The sequence below is a fragment of the Pleurodeles waltl genome, chromosome 8 (assembly GCF_031143425.1).
Source record: "Pleurodeles waltl isolate 20211129_DDA chromosome 8, aPleWal1.hap1.20221129, whole genome shotgun sequence".
Taxonomy (NCBI): Eukaryota; Metazoa; Chordata; class Amphibia; order Caudata; family Salamandridae; genus Pleurodeles; species Pleurodeles waltl.
In genome coordinates, this window is record NC_090447.1 from 126,083,369 (window position 1) to 126,099,407 (window position 16,039).

Here is a 16,039-nt window from a genome sequence, read left to right on the forward strand (position 1 = left end):
TGTGATTAACTCCCACTCGTGGAGACAATGAAATAGCATTCCCCCTATGGGAGAAGTATGATGCAAGAAGGAGAGAAAACTAGGGCTGCTTTCCTTGATGGGTTCCACCAGAGGAAGACGATGAGACGGGTGGCTGCTGAGTGGCTCCTCACGTTCTAACCCTCCCCTGCCCCCTATAAGACCTATAGAGAGGGTTGACAAGCTGCTGCATGCTGGATTGTGGCCTCCCACCAAAAGAGGACCCACAACCAAAACCCGTGAACCTCCGAAAAGATCTAAAGGGTGTGGACGCTGAGGCATGGAGTCCCAAGGACTTTGCAGTAGCCCTGCTGTCTTTAAAACGCTCCAAACCTGAGTCGGCCCTTGGATCCAAACAACTCATCACCATCGAACGGAAGGTCCAACAAAGTTGTCTGAAGATATGTGGAAAAGCCAGAAGACCTAAGCCACGCATGCCTCCTGGTCGCCACCGAAGTGCTCATTGCCCTGGCAACTGAATCTGTCGTACACAAACCAGACTGGATAACCTGCTTGGCCGCCGCTTGAGTGTCCAACAGGAGTTCATCAAACTGCCCCTGCACATCCTGAGGCAAGCTTGGCACCACAGGTCTTGCTGTGTCCATCAGGGCATGAATATACCTCCCCAGCACACAGGTAGCATTGACAGACTTCAAGGCCATACTGCATGAGGAGAAACCCTTCTTTGCTCCATTTGCTTAGACTCCCTATCTGATGGAGTAGCAGGGAACGAACCAGGTGCAGACCGGGCAGAACAAGAGGCTTGCACTACCAAGCTCTCAGGTGTTGGATGCTGAGACAAAAATTGTGGATCCCCTGGAGCAACTCTGTACCTCCTAGCCACAGTCCTGGAAACCGCTGGAGTCGTGACAGGTTTCCTCCAAATGTCTAGAATGGGCTCAGTAAGGGCATCATTAAAAGGGAGTAGGGTCTCCGAAGACGGAGAGGAAGGATGCAACACCTCAGTCAGGATGTTCGTCTTCATCTCCGATGCTGGTAAAGGAAGGTCCAAGAACTCAGCAGCCTTTCTTATCATGCTGTGGTAAGATGCTGCCTCCTCTGTGAGCTCTCCAGGGGATGAAAGATACCACTCAGGGGATGCATCTAGGCCACCTGCAGGGTCCAGGCCCTGAAATTAACCCATAGGGTCAGGAATCTCCCCTTCCTCCAACAGCTGCTGACAATACTCCTGCTCCTCCAAGAGCCTCAAAGCCCTCCTTCTGGACCTCAGTCTGGCCTCCAACCGTGGCGTTGACAGAGAATTCGCCGACGTCGACGGTTTCAAAGCAGATGGACGCTCTGGCGGAGGAGAGGGTGGAGAAACACTGCTTCCCGATCTGGCGCCGGCATCGACTCCATCGGCGCCGTCAGCAACATCTTCTGGGGTGACGATGTCGTCATCAGCGCCAAAACAGCACCTTCAGCTGGGTAGAAGGGTACAAACTGGGCCTGTTTGTATGGCGCCGGCGAACCCAACGTGAAAGCTAGTGGACCCGTGGGACCAGCCGGTGCACCAGCAGGGGCCATACCTCTGTTGAAAATGCTAAACATACCATTGAGGAACGCTGCTGGATCTGCTCTCAGACTCAGGAAGGCAGGAAACCCCTGCTCGTCTTGAGGCGCTTGAACCGAATCCGAAGTTTGTATCACCGACTCCTGACCATGAGTTGACACAGGAGAAAAGTGAACCGGAGGACTCGCCAGGGACTCGAAGACCTCTATCAACCACTGCGCCGGAGACGCCTGTGGACTGTGAGGCTGAGGAGTGACCGCTGGACTGACCTCCCACACTGTACAGCGCAGTCTCGGAGGGGACCGAGACCAATCCCTGGAAGAACAGTGTTGAGAATCGTGCCAATGCCGCTTCTTATGCGACCTCAAGGACTTATGTGAAGAAGAGTCCCTCGCCTTAGATCTTTGATGAACCTTATGCCCCCTCTTAGCTTTTGCCAAGAAGAGCTTAGCCTCTCTCTCCTTCAAGGACTTCAGGTTCATCTGCTGGCAGGACACGCACCCCTCCACATCATGGTCCGAGCTTAGGCACCACAAGCAGTCCTCGTGAGGATCTGTAACCGACGTGCGACCCCGCACTCATGACAAGGCTTAAAGCCCGATTTTTCTGGTGGAGACATTGTAACTCGACAACAACTCCTTCGAAACAGTAACTGCTCGAGAGCTAGGAAAAAAATGTTGGCATCGAAGGTGCGGAAAAAAGGGAACTGACGTCAGCACACCGGCGAGGACTTCTTATTGCCACGATGACGTCAGACGGGAGTCGCATGCGGAGCCGTGCAATTGCAACGTCCTCGTCGACGTGGAGAGCTAGGAAGAAATTTTCCGTTGAATGCTGGCGCATTGGGAGAATTCCTAAGGTGAGGAATCACAGGCAGTTGTATCCATCAGAAGTAACCTTGCAGTAAAAGCACCCTAAGTAGGATTATTAATACTGGCCACCCAAGCATTTCAGGAAAGGTTACCAGCAGAAATGCCAAAAAAAGCTTAGCAATGTGAAATGACTAAAGAAATATCAGCCAAAGCACTGCATGCAATGGACGGAACAATAGCAGTAAGTCTCCCCAACTCAGCTTGAATTATTATTCAAATATCAGATTTAGATGCTTCTGGAACTGCAACTTTTTGTCTTCATCAGCATATATGTTTCTGGGGGGCGTGGCTACGAAAGCCAAGATGTTGGACGCGTAGTCCGAGTGCTCTGACGGGGCCTCACAATTATCCGCAATAACGGAGCCCCGCCAGAGCGTTGCTGGCGCCTGAGAAGTGACGCGACACCGCAAGAGATAGCGGTGCCGCGTAGGGAGGATCTGCCTGACTCGAGGCGATCGGGAGCCAGAAGCTCCACCGCACCCTGGGCCTCCCGAATGAGCCGGGGGCTCGAGTAGGCTGGGACGCGGGACGGCTGTCCTCGCTTGACCGAGCGGAGGAGGTGACGCCTGCCTGCTGCGGACGTGACTAGCAGAGCAGGAGGAGTCAGCCCGCTCCGAGCGTGTGGAGTGCTGACGGCTCTCCCCCCAGGGGCTCGAGTAGGCTGGGACGTGGTACGGCTGTCCTCGTTTGACCGAGCGGAGGAGGAGACGCCCGCTTGCCGCGGAAGTAACAAGCAGAGCGGGAGGAGTGAGCCTGCTCCGAGCATGTGGAGCGCTGACGGCTCTCCCCCTTGGGGCGCGACCGATTGCCGGGGCTGCCGGCGCGTGGCCCAGCGTGGCACAGCTCCGCACTGAAAGAGGAAGAGGGACGAGCAACCGCTCGACCCTGACGTCCCTGCGCCTCTGCATGTGATGGGCCGGGGGCCCGGTGGACAAAACAGTGCTACAGAGGTGGGAGCCACCCACCGGCTGGGGGCCCCCTGAAGTTGACAGGGGGGGCCCGACACAGAGGAAACCTGGGCAGGGAAGGAGCCAGTGGAAGCCGATGGCGAGGAACTTAATCCACATGGAGCAGGAAGAACCCAGGTGAGCGAAGTCCCAGCCAGAGCCCTGGAAAGGGGGAGCACCTAGGGCCACAACTAAGGAAAAAGGCAGGAGCAGAGGGCAGGAAAGATAGGGAACTAGGAGGACTCCTCGACGCCCCGTGCTCAGAGAAGCAGCGTTCATGCGCAGGAGGGACGCAGCGGAGTTGAGAGAGCAAAAGAGAGATGGTACTGGACCCCTGTCTGCCGGGAGGCAACCCCACGAACACCACTGAGATCGGGGCGGAGAACACGGATCCGCCCGCGGTGGGAAAGTCCAGTCTGCGCCCACCCCACAAGCAAAAGAGCCGGGGGAGCAGGAGCCGGTGAGAGCCCGACAGAGGGCGGACGGACTTGGGACTCATTCCGCGCATTGAGGAGTAGCACCACATACACACAAACAATCCCGGTGAGGTGGGCAGCCCCCAGTAGAAGCACCAGTGGGTTCATGTAGATAGCAGTGGAAGCACACGGAAGACCGAGGAAACAAGTGATACCCAAGCATTAACAGCTGGCCGAGGCAGTGAGCTGGAACCAGATCTAACAGGGCTGATGACATCAAAAAGCCGCCGTGGAGGGAAAAGAATGGAGCGCCAGGCACTTGATGGCAATAAAGGTGGAGATAAGCATGAGCCAGCACAATCTACGATGCAGGAAAAATTGGACAAAATCCTAGGAGCGATAGAAGACACAAAAACCACACTGCAAGGCGACATTAATCAGGTTGCAGTAGAAGTGGGTCTCCTCCGAGCAGACCACCAAAAGCTAGCAGACAGGGTCAAAGACACAGAAGCGTCCCTGATAGATATAACCCCGAGACAAAAGGATTTGGAATCCACTGTACTGCACTTAACGGAGAGAATAACAAGATTGGAGCAGAGAGCAGAAGATGCAGAGGGGCGAAGCCGAAGGAACAATGTGCGAGTGGTGGGACTGCCAGAAGGAACAGAGGGCACAAATATGGTGGCATACCTGGAGAAGTGGATGAGGGAGACAGTGGCTCCAGACCACCTGACGCCGTTCTTTGCGCTGGAGAGAGCACACCGAGTCCCCGCGAGACCGCCGGTACCTGGTAGACCGCCCAGGGTGGTGATAGCACGCCTGCTGCATTACAGAGACAGGGACATCCTGCTCCAGAGGGCTAGGGAGACGGGTCCTTACAGAGTAGGCAACAGAGAAGTGACCCTTTTCCCAGACTTTACCTTTGAGGTTCAAACAAGAAGAGCCTCCTTTATGGCAGTAAAGAGGGCATTGAGAGAAGAGGGAATCCAGTACTCACTCCTCTTCCCGGCCAAACTGAAGGTGTTGATCGATAGTAGCGCCACATTCTTTCCTAACCCAGAGGAAGCTTGGGAATGGCTGGAGGCTCAAGGAGGTGGCGGAAAGCGGACTGAGGCCTGGGCCCCCCTACCCCGCCGGAAGGGGGAGGAGGAGGATGCGACGCAGATCCCTCACACGAGCTGGGCCATCACAGACTCAGAAAGACCTGAGTAAAAAAGAGGCCCTAAGGGCAGCGGTCTCAATGAGCAAAGAAACCTCACCGGAGAGAAACGTTGACAATGACTCGGACGGCACAGCGGCATCATCAGCAGAGAGCACCTGTGGCTCGGAGAACCAACCGACAGTGACGCCGCAGACGGCGGACAAATTGGGGTGATCGTGGCGCTGTTGAACACCAAGGTGGGGCACGCCGATCAGAAGTGAGGCCCCAATGGACTCAATACCAACCCCCCGACAGGCTTCTCGCCTATTCAGCAGAATGGCGAGAACTAGACGTATTTGTTGTATCACGTTGCTCGTTTGCACGTTTTTTCTATGCACCCTACAGTTAGGGAGGGGCCCTGGGATGGGGGAGTTGGGATTACGTAAGTTTGGAACCAGTAGGTGCATAAATGAAAAAGGTCATATACATGTGGGTCGTCGGAATATACAATGTGGAAGAGAGATCACTAGGAGGGGGTGGGACCAGCATCCCTCAAAAGACATACCCAGATGGCAGACTATAGCCTTTTGACATGGAATGTGCGGGGAATGGGGTCACCTGTAAAAAGGCACAAAGTATTGGCCCACTTGAAACGTAGAGGCATACATGTAGCAATGCTCCAAAAAAAAACTCCTGACAACGAACGAGGTAGAAAAGTTGAAACGCAGATGGCGAGGGCAGGTGTTTGCCACTGGGTACTCATCTTACTCCAGGGGTGCGCTAATTTGGGTCCGTGCCGGCGTGCCATTTGAGGCGAGATCCATAGAAGTAGACCAGGAGGGCAGATTTGTAGTAGTAGAGGGAAGGCTACATGGGACCCCAATAGTGTTGGGAAGTGTTTATGCCCCCAACCAAGATCAATCTCCTTTTTTGAAGCGTCTCTCGAGTCGCATCACCCGTCAGCAACATGGGGAATTACTAATAGGGGGAGACTTTAATAGTGTCATGGACGTAGACTTGGACCGATACTCACCCCCACTACAGGGAGCAGCGACACACAAAACGGCAAAGAAAGTAAGAGAGTGGGTGGAAGCATGGGGAATGGTAGACATCTGGCGAGAACAACACCCAAATGAGAAGGATTACTCCTTTTATTCTGTACTACACCAGTTACACACTAGAATCGACAGGGTGGTATGTACTCCCGGGATAGCAAGAGGTATGTTTTATACTGAATACCTAAGACGAACCATATCAGACCATAACCCGTTACTGGTGAGGTGGAGAGTGGATGGGGATAGGCCCCCCATAGCGTTGTGGAGACTCTCACTAACAGCACTGGAAGATCAGACATTCAGAGAGACTCTTAGATCTCACCTAGCAGACCAAATTAACATAAACAAGGGGTCAACGTCCTCCAGGTACCTGGAATGGGAAGCACTAAAAGTGGAGATAAGGGGTTATAGCATAGGACAGATGGTCGGGATTAAGCGAACACTAGAACGAGAAGTAATTAAACTCGAGGAGGCAATACATAGATGGGAAAAGAAAGGGCGCAAGAAAAGGAGGAATACGAACAGGTGATGAAATCCCACTCACGCGCAGAAGAACAGCTCCGCTGCCACTGCTTCCAGAAACACAACCACAGTACAAGCAGAAGAGGGTAGATCGGGGAAGATGTTGGCATGGCTGGTGAAACCAGGAGGAGAGGGAACACCTATAGTGAGTGTACGCAACATGAGAGGGAACCACAGATTCAGACCGGGACCCATTAACAAGGCCTTTAAAGAGTACTACACCTGCCTATATAGGGAACCGGACAAGTTAGAGAAAGGCAGACTAATGGAATTCTTACGATCACTCCCGCTCCCGACCTTAGACAGTGGAGAAGGTGAAGCACTAGGGGGCCCAGTGACGAAGGAAGAGGTACTTGAGGCTATCACACAGTTGGCCCCAGGGAAAACACCAGGCACTGATGGGCTGCCAATGGACTTTTACAAGAAATACTCCAAACTATTGGCTCCACAGCTGGTGGACCGTTATGCAGAGGCACTACACAGAGGCCTTCTCCCAGACACGCTCAGGGAAGCAGTAGTGATCCCTCTGCCCAAAATGAAGACAAGCGAGGCCTCAGTCACCAACTTCAGACCACTCTCAATGCTAAACAACGATTTTAAAATCCTCAGCAAAATTCTAGCTAATCGGTTGCTGGAACATATACCAGCCCTGGTACATGTGGATCAAAATAGGTTTGTACCGACCCACAATACATCATTTAACCTCCAACGACTCCTTGCCATTTTACAGATGCCAGTAACAGTGAAACCGCATAAAGGGATGTTACTGGCCATAGACTTCGAGAAAGCCTTTGATTTGATTCGTTGGGATTACCTGATAGTAGTAATGCTAAAGATGGGCATGGGAGACAAATGGGTAAAGTGGGTGGACCTGCTCTACACAGCCCCACAAGCGAGAGTTAAGACAGGGAAAGTTATCTCAACCCCCTACACCATTCACAGGGGCACCAGGCAAGGGTGCCCATTGTCGCCACTACTGTTTGCCCTGGCTATTGAGCCTCTAGCTGCCTATTTTCAAATAGAAGGCAAGGGCAGGGGGGTGAGATGGGGAGGGAATGAACACAACATCTCACTATATGCTGACGATATCCTAATTTACCTTAATGACAGAGATACTGGACTTCAATGGGCCTTACAGGCTTTGGATCGGTTCGCTGAACTATCAGGACTAAAACTTAATAGAGGCAAAACATACGTTTTTCCGATGACAAGGGGTTGCGCCCAGCCATCAGCATTCCCGGAAACAGTGGTATGGGCTCCTGACACATTCAGGTACTTAGGAATTCAGGTGTATCACAACCCGGGGAACCTGCGGGAAGGTAACCTTGGCAGGGCGCTCGGCTCCCTAAGAGCATCCGTGGGTTTCTGGAGAACTCTGAAACTCTCTATAATGGCCAGAATAGCACTAACCAAAATGGTCATGTTACCTCGCCTCCTTTACTATTTCACTAACCTACCGATACTGATCCCAGCGTCATGGTTTAACGAACTAAATTCACTACTCAGAGAGCTATTTTGGGATGGAGGCCGGTGTCGTACGGCACTATCAACGTTATGCAGGCCAACCATTGAGGGGGGACTAGGAGTTCCTGACTTTGAGCTATATTATTTAGCTTGCCAATTACAGTGGTCGGCCAGATGGATTGCAGGTGAGGGCACCCTAGATAGACACACGGGGAACAGAGAATTAAGCACGGAAGAGATCATGTCAGAAATGGTGGGAAGAAAGTTTAAGTCACAAGAAAAGTGCATATTGACGAAAGTGGCGTTGATGTGCTAGAAGAGATGTTCAAAGAGGGTAGGAATAGGTAAACCCTACTCCCCGGCATTACCACTGAGTATGTTGAAGGCAGAATCGACCTATGGGAAGTGGATGGACACAGACCTAGGGCTCTGGACGAGGGCGGGAGTAGAGACAATAGGAGATCTATTCGAGGAAGGGGTACTGAGCCCATTCACTGAGCTAGTAGACAAAAAAGGGATCCCCAGAGGACAGTTCCTTGTGCACCAAAGACTAACCCATATTGTACAGGAACATTGGGAAACGATCAACGCGGAACCTGCCACACACCACGTGTTACACTAACTATTGACAATGGGGGCAGATTCCCACCCAATCACCAAACTAGACAAAACACAAATTGAGGACACACTAGACCAGTTGAGACCATTAAGAGATAAATGGGAAAAAACACTGAAAAAAAGACCTATCAGACACGGAGTGGAAGAAAATACTGACATACCCAAAGAGAGTATTGAGAAATACCCGTTTGAGATACAACCAGTATAACTACATTCACAGGACATACCTCACTCCACAGCGCTTAACCCGTATATATGGAGGTACTCCAGTGGGATGCCCCAGATATGGTGTGGTGAGTGCCGACCTGGACCACATGATCTGGCACTGCCCAGAGATCCAAGTTGGATGGGGGACGGTGATGAGTGATTTGGAGAAGTTGAGGGGAAGCCCAATACCACAAACCCCAGCAATATGCCTGGTAGGCCTGAAACAAGGACTCACAATTGGGAAGGTACAGTAGCGTTACATAGATACTGGGCAAGCACTATATAGACGACTAATAGCGGTGGGATGGAAATCTCCTAAGGGCCCAGCAGTAGCCGAGTGGAGGCGGGACGTAGAGAAGTGGACAGAGGCGGAATTACAGGTCCTGAAGAGCGAGGAAGCAAGAGGGTTGCGCCAAACACCAATAGCCCCAGCCTGGGAAGAGATATTATCAAAATGGAGACGAGAAGTAATGGGAGAAGGCAATGACACAGGAGACTCAGACTAGCAACTAGCTAGTATACTGAGGTGAAGCAGAGAACTACATACTAGTAGAACCCTTACATTAGGGGGAGAGAGCGAAAGAAGTATAGAAACCACAAGAAGTAATGGGCAACCCCATAGCAAAAAGGAGGTAAGGGGAGGAGCCAGAGGACGCCGGGAGGATAGCAGACGAACCAACACACAAACTAGAAGGGGTAAGAATTGGATAAGGGCAAGATGGAATAGAACAATACTCCAAAACGACATCCACATAAAAAGACAACTGGGAATAATAGCACCATAGCGTTTAAGTTTATGTTTAAGTTCAGTTTAAACCGACAGGATAAAAGTAAGGGCCAATCAGAGACAACACTCTACTAAACCGAACACAGGGTAGGATATCAATTACAAGAGAATAAGTGATAATAAAGCATGTAAAAAACCCTCGAGACATGTAATGCAAGACGACTTTAAACAGAAAAAAGAATAATGATGTTTAAATGCAAAGCAATATTGGAAAATGTACATGTATTAAAGAATACAACCTGTAAATGGCAAATGTTAATAAAAATTTTTTAAAATAAATTTAAAAAAAACAGCATATATGTTTCTAAATATGAAGTTTTCTATTAAATACCACTTTCCATTTTGGGCCAAAAAAATATGTTTTCCAGAAGAACAATAGTTTCTGAAAAACATAATTGCTGCCTTAAAAAAATCTGTATTCATTTTCAGAAAGTACTCGAGCCTCAAACATCAATTTATCATTTTCATTGAGTACTCCTAAGTTTAAATGCCTCACGTGGACAGGCTCTGCTTCAAATGCTCAGGCTTTGCAATTATAGGTTGTGGAGGCTCACCATAATACCTGTGATGGCTGTTAACTGGCAATAATGCCCACCATTATGTCAGTGCCACAAATGTGGCAAGATACCATAACATCCAGGATGCCCACCATATATTAGTACTGGACTGTATTATGTTAGGGGTGGCCACCTTTGTGTCATGGATGGCTAAAAGTAGGCCTTTCATGCTCTTAGTATGTCAATGATGGCTGACGTTATGCCACAACTAGACCATGAGTGACCAAAATAGTACTGAATGGTCATTACTATGTGACTGACATTATTATTCAGCACAAACACAATTGTGCCAGAGATTACCGGTGTGGGTAGCATATTCGGTTGGTGGCCCTTGACACCAGGTATAGCTTCTTGGGAATTACATTATCTTTCAGGCAGACACATAACGTCATACACTCACAGGCAAATTTACAGATATACAAACATTCACATACACACAAATGCATGCAAAAGAGCCTCTTAATTGTCTCCGCTCTGGATCCACGCCCTGATCATGGACCAGTTAACATGTTTTCACTGTGACCACTGCAGTCCCACACTTCAGTTGGTAGGTGCTGGCTATTACACAGTAGTCTACAATGGGAGCATTAACAGTCACCTTGTGACTTGGGTGTGGAGACTGATGAGCATGTGGCAGACCCCAGAGGCGGACACAATGTGTTCGAAAGTTACCATGCAGGCATGGCACTGGAATGAGTGACTAATTCTAGGGGTCTTTTGAGATGAGCCACTTTCTCAAATAATGCAGGAAGATTGAAGTACAGTGGTGAATCCACTGCATTTTTATATTTTATTTTTTGGGGCTATACATGTATGTCCTTATTTGTCGATGTATTTTTTATTGTGTTCCTTTTGAGAAACTTATGTTGAAGGTAAGATTGTGTAAAAAAAATATATATATATATATGCATAGTGTCCTAATCGAAAAGAAATAATTATTTTCCAGTGACTAATTTAGGTTTTCACAGTAGTGATAATATTGCATGTATTTTTCCCCATTGTTTGCCATTCTGTATGTAGTATGGTTTATAGCCCAGGCTTAGTGGGAGTACAAGGACTCTACCTGTTTGGTGAGATTGGGATGACAAACTGGGGGTCTAACCGTGGCACGACCGCCTCGGTCATAATGTGGCATTCGGAGCATCGCATTTGACGGCGGTCTGTACGCCACCGCGAGTCTCTGTAATTACCGCCCAAATGTCTTGCCTTCTCTTGCTAAGCACCCTGAGAAAACTCAGAGGACCTAAGAGCCCTTCCAGCCCTCACTTCAGAAAGATGCATCAACGAATCAAAGACCATCGCATCCAGAAGTACTTAGTCCTATTACACATAGGACAATTCACGAACAGTAACCTCATGACTGGTTTGTATATAAGCTGCTACTTCGTCACCCTGCCTTTGCATCTTTTCCTGTACAGCACTCCTATTTATAGCTAGCTTTGCACTTTATCAGCACGCATACTTCATGTGTTACAATAAACAATTTAAATTACCATCCAATTAACAATGCTTTCAGCATTTTAATAAAAAGAATACATTAATAAACACAAAAAAGTAATTTAATCACAAATTTAAAATCGAGAAGATGTCTACGTGTTTAGGCTGCTACATTACGTATAAAGGTTACTCACTTGAGTCCAAAAGTGATACCCACCTCAGGTTTAAACGTGAGTGCATCTGCAGCTTTCTTCAGTACTTCAATGGCTTCAGTGTATGGCATTCTGTAAATACACCAAAACCAGTCATGGATAAGTGCCTCTAATTGCTTAAAAATACAAGATGATGAAAAATCAAGTCCATTTAATTTTCAATACAGAATTGGCATGCCTTCATTTACTGTCACAAGTTCAAGCGTAGCCCCAATGCAAACCAAAAACAAAACGTGATAGCTGGAAGCTTGAGTTGTTCAAAGCCATTGATGATTATTCAGGGCCATCTAACAATTCCTTTGGCTAGCAATGCCACTGCATACATGCAAATCAGTCTTGCTGGGCCCCAGACGGACTGTAGAGCCCTTTTTATGGAAATACAAGTAACCACAAACACGTTTCCGCCATCAAGAAAGTGCTGCTAGAGCCCTTTTTCACAACAAGCTAAGGGACCCTTATTTTGGCATACTTTTTATGGGCGAGCGCAAAGCGCTCGTCCATAACGTAATCTCTCTTTGGGCTTCAAACAACGCCCAGGTCACGTCAGTCTCTTTCATTGGTTCCTGGGCTTGCTCTTTAAAATCTGCTTGCTTTCATTTGTGAAAGGCAAGCATACGTCATGCCTTTTCCGGTGTTCAGCCCGCCTACACAGCACTGATAAACTACTAGAAACATACGAGGCTCGATGTTTTGAGCCTGGTTTCTGGACTACTTTATCTGTTAATTTTCCCCGCAGTGCGATCGCGCTGGGGTTTACATAGTGCGATCGTGCTCCGTTTTTTCCGTTTTCAATTTCAGCGCGATCGCGCTGCATTTTACATAGCGCGATCGTGTTGTGTTTTTTTCTTTTAATTTGTGTGGCAAGAAAAGTTAGATTAGGAGTTTACAACGCAAATAGCTCCAACTCGAGCAAATGCGAGCCCTGTTGCATTGCAAATGCTTGTTACAGTTGAGGCTACTTGCCAAGGAAAACAAAAAGTGCAAATACAGTCAAATCCGACTAATAAAGCACACACGGAACATGGCACAGCAGCTACAACAGAATAAAGCACTGTTGGCAACTTCTTTCTGTACTTGGATAGTGAAAGAATCCAAGAACAGAGCTGGATCTAGAACTATCACTAGAACATCAGATGACACAAGTGGCCAGAGATTGTTTCAATCAGATAAAGATGGTTAACATGAGTCTCCTATTGTGGATTACAGCTGTCTTGTACCTGTAATTCAAGCATTATTCAATCATTATTCACATCTCGATTACGGTAGTACCTGTTCTTTGGGGATGTCTGACAAGCCGCTGAAGCCGCTGTGGGCGTTACACAACGCGGCCCCCTAGTTAATTAACGACAGCCCTAAGTTCTAGCACATTCACCTTTGTCTTGAGTCAGCTACTTTGGTTGGTCGGTAAGAAAGCTGGCATTATTTAGGGCCATGGTGAAAATACATCATGTCCACCATTTCCCAGATGTGCAGTTTCTAACAAAAAAATTAATTTGCTTTATACAAGGTGCCCAGAACCCTGAGATCAAGAGGCCTGCAGACACCTCCCATCCCAAGCACCCGGACCAAAACCTCTGGGGACCGAATTTTCTCTGTAATTGCTCCCAGAGAATGGAATAAGTTCCCTTAAAACATCTCTCCCGTATACTCCATTTTTGAAAGGGATTAAAACACGTATTCAAGTAGTAGTACTCTGGCCTGTGACTCCGGCACTTCGTACCATTTTCTACATGGTATAGACATATTATATTTTATTTTTCCTTCTGTTGTCATTATGGTTATTTCTAGTGCCATGAAGCTTCGGTGTGCATGCGCTTACAAATATTAAATACAATACAAATACAACAGTTGTATTTCATTTGCAAGTCAGCCTTCATGACTATTAGGCTCATGATAGGTGCAATGACAATACAGAATGCAAAAAGAAGCAAGGGAGTCACAGTTTCTAACAATGCACACAGGATGATTGCTAAAATGTGGTTCGAGGCCTGGAGGTGTGGGCCATCTGGCCCCACTGCTAGGGAAAGCGAGGAGGCAACAGGTACAGGGTGATGCATGAAGTAAAATACATAACCCCACCTGTTGTGTGAGGGCCTTTGAGAAAAGCTATCTCCATCGGTTACCTGGGCGGGCACTTATGCTACCTTGCAGGCCCTGACCTTTGCACTCCCTTAGTATTTGCTCAAAGCTTTGCTTCAAGCCGAAAGAAGTGTTGTAGGGACCATTTAGAGCCTGGGTTGGACACCCTTATTTTAGCCTAGCTCCACATCTTGTACTTTTTACACTCGTATACATTTTTATTCATGTTTATTTTTATTTTCAGCAGGTCTGATTTTAGTAATTGTATTATATATTTTTATCGAGAGCTCATGCTGCATATTTTATCAGCCTTTGTACAACATGCACTGTGTACCCTTGTCCAAGGCTACCATATACGGTACGTGATATGTTAGCTTGTATTGCCAGCCCTTATGCTACCCTTTATGTAGATGTTGAGGTAACATAAAATAGGGTGTCCTTCTGATCAGAGAATATCCCCCTGGACCTTTTGCATTGGTGTGGCATGTTAAGTGCCCACAACTTACTCTTCTGTTTCAAGACTATGTGAGTTTCTCATTCTTTATGGGGAGACTTGCATTGCTTTGAGCCTGTATTCCTTCGATTGGTTCCCAATGGTTTACTACGCTGTCAAGACTGGTGTTTTTACCACCAGCTCTTAACGAAGAGAGAATACACTCAAATGTGTACATTTGAAATTATGTGTCCTTTGTGATGTTGCCTTTTTCAAAGCATGTTTTCTATACTATAGTTTACATCGATTTTCACCAGACATACAAGTCGGCCAGGTTTGGGGGTGAATCCCTAGCACCAAGCTGCAGCATGAGTGCCTATACTTCCGTCGCCAATACGAACAGAACCAATCCTTGACCAACCAGTACCCATGGCCCAAAATTAAAAGTGCATTTTTAAGTCTTTATCCACTTAACAAAACTCACACCAGGATTGAGAATTGCTTATTCCATTAATCTAAAATAATTTTATTTACAACTTCTTCCAATAAAAATTCTCTATAAAATGTCAATTTGCAGGGATGTCTTTATATCAATAGATGCAAAAACAAAACTAAGAAGGTTTCATTAATTTGCTGAAAAGGAATTCATTGAGCAATTTCAAACAAAGCCTCACAACTGGACTCAATGGTGTGCTGGGAATACGCCACAGAAGACGTGGTCAGTCCAACAGTGGGAGGGCTTGCGTAAATGGTCAACATAAAGAAGAGTACTTCTGCAGATTTCATTTAAGGCCAGGCCATGGAAGATGGGGAAGGTCAATGGTTCCAAATTGAAGGATCCTACCTGAGATGCAAAGGACAATGCTCCTAATCCAACCAGCGAGATAACAGACAATGAAACAATTACGAGAGGGTTATGGAAAGGAAAACATCAATGGTGATGGATATAACAGACCTCACAGAAAACCCTACTCCTCTGTTGTAGGAGGGAGGTATCAATAGCTGCCAAATACTGCCTAGAAGGAGGTGGCTAAATGCCAGGAATCACATTTTCTTCTGGGCTGCTACGTTATTTTAAAATACATTTTACTCTGGAGTCTCCTAATACATGACAGACTCCAGTTTTCCCCTTCAATGAGCTGCATTTGCATTGTGTTCTTCTGACTTCCCAGACCATTTCTTGCTTGATGATCCCGCCATCACAAAGCAATTATTCCACTGCACCTCAGGAGAACCTGCTCCGCCTTATTGTTAAGAATGTCATGGTTTAATGTACCTGGCCTTGGTGGATATGGAATTATCTTCTTCATACAGTCCCTTTTCCCCTGAGTGGGGCAGGGCTAAGGGTTATAGAAGGCCCACATGAATGAATGAATGAATGAGCACTTATACAGTGCACTGTTATTCCAAGTAGTATCCCGGCGCTCTGCACTTCTACCAACACGCCCAGTATATCCAAAACAGTTAAACTTGATTTAAAAAAAAAAAAAACACATTTTCTATTTCTATCTAAACTGAGAGGTGACTGTAATGGCCCACAACTCAAGATGCAAATTGTCCCATGCTAAAGGCCCTTAAAAGGAGAAGAACTCATGCACTTTCACATCATCACCTGAAGCGCTTGTACTTAATCCTATACAATGCTTAACGTGGGGCAGCGCCACATGTTAGGAATGGAGAAAAGCTACCCTTCGGCAATACCCTGATACCCTGAGATATGTAACACATGAGACAAATAGGATACAGAAAGTGAAAAAACAT

The 16,039-nt window shown here is 47.5% G+C and overlaps 1 protein-coding gene across 2 annotated transcripts in view; it reads right to left on the reverse strand.

Annotated features, from left to right (window-relative positions):
• NARS2 (asparaginyl-tRNA synthetase 2, mitochondrial) overlaps nucleotides 1–16,039 on the reverse strand; it is a 402,607-nt gene that overhangs the window by 140,665 nt on the left and 245,903 nt on the right. For both annotated transcript variants that reach the window (XM_069203933.1, XM_069203932.1), the window contains exon 10: nucleotides 11,772–11,838. In XM_069203933.1, the coding sequence (XP_069060034.1) occupies nucleotides 11,772–11,838 (67 nt within the window). The remainder of the gene's footprint in view (nucleotides 1–11,771; nucleotides 11,839–16,039) is intronic.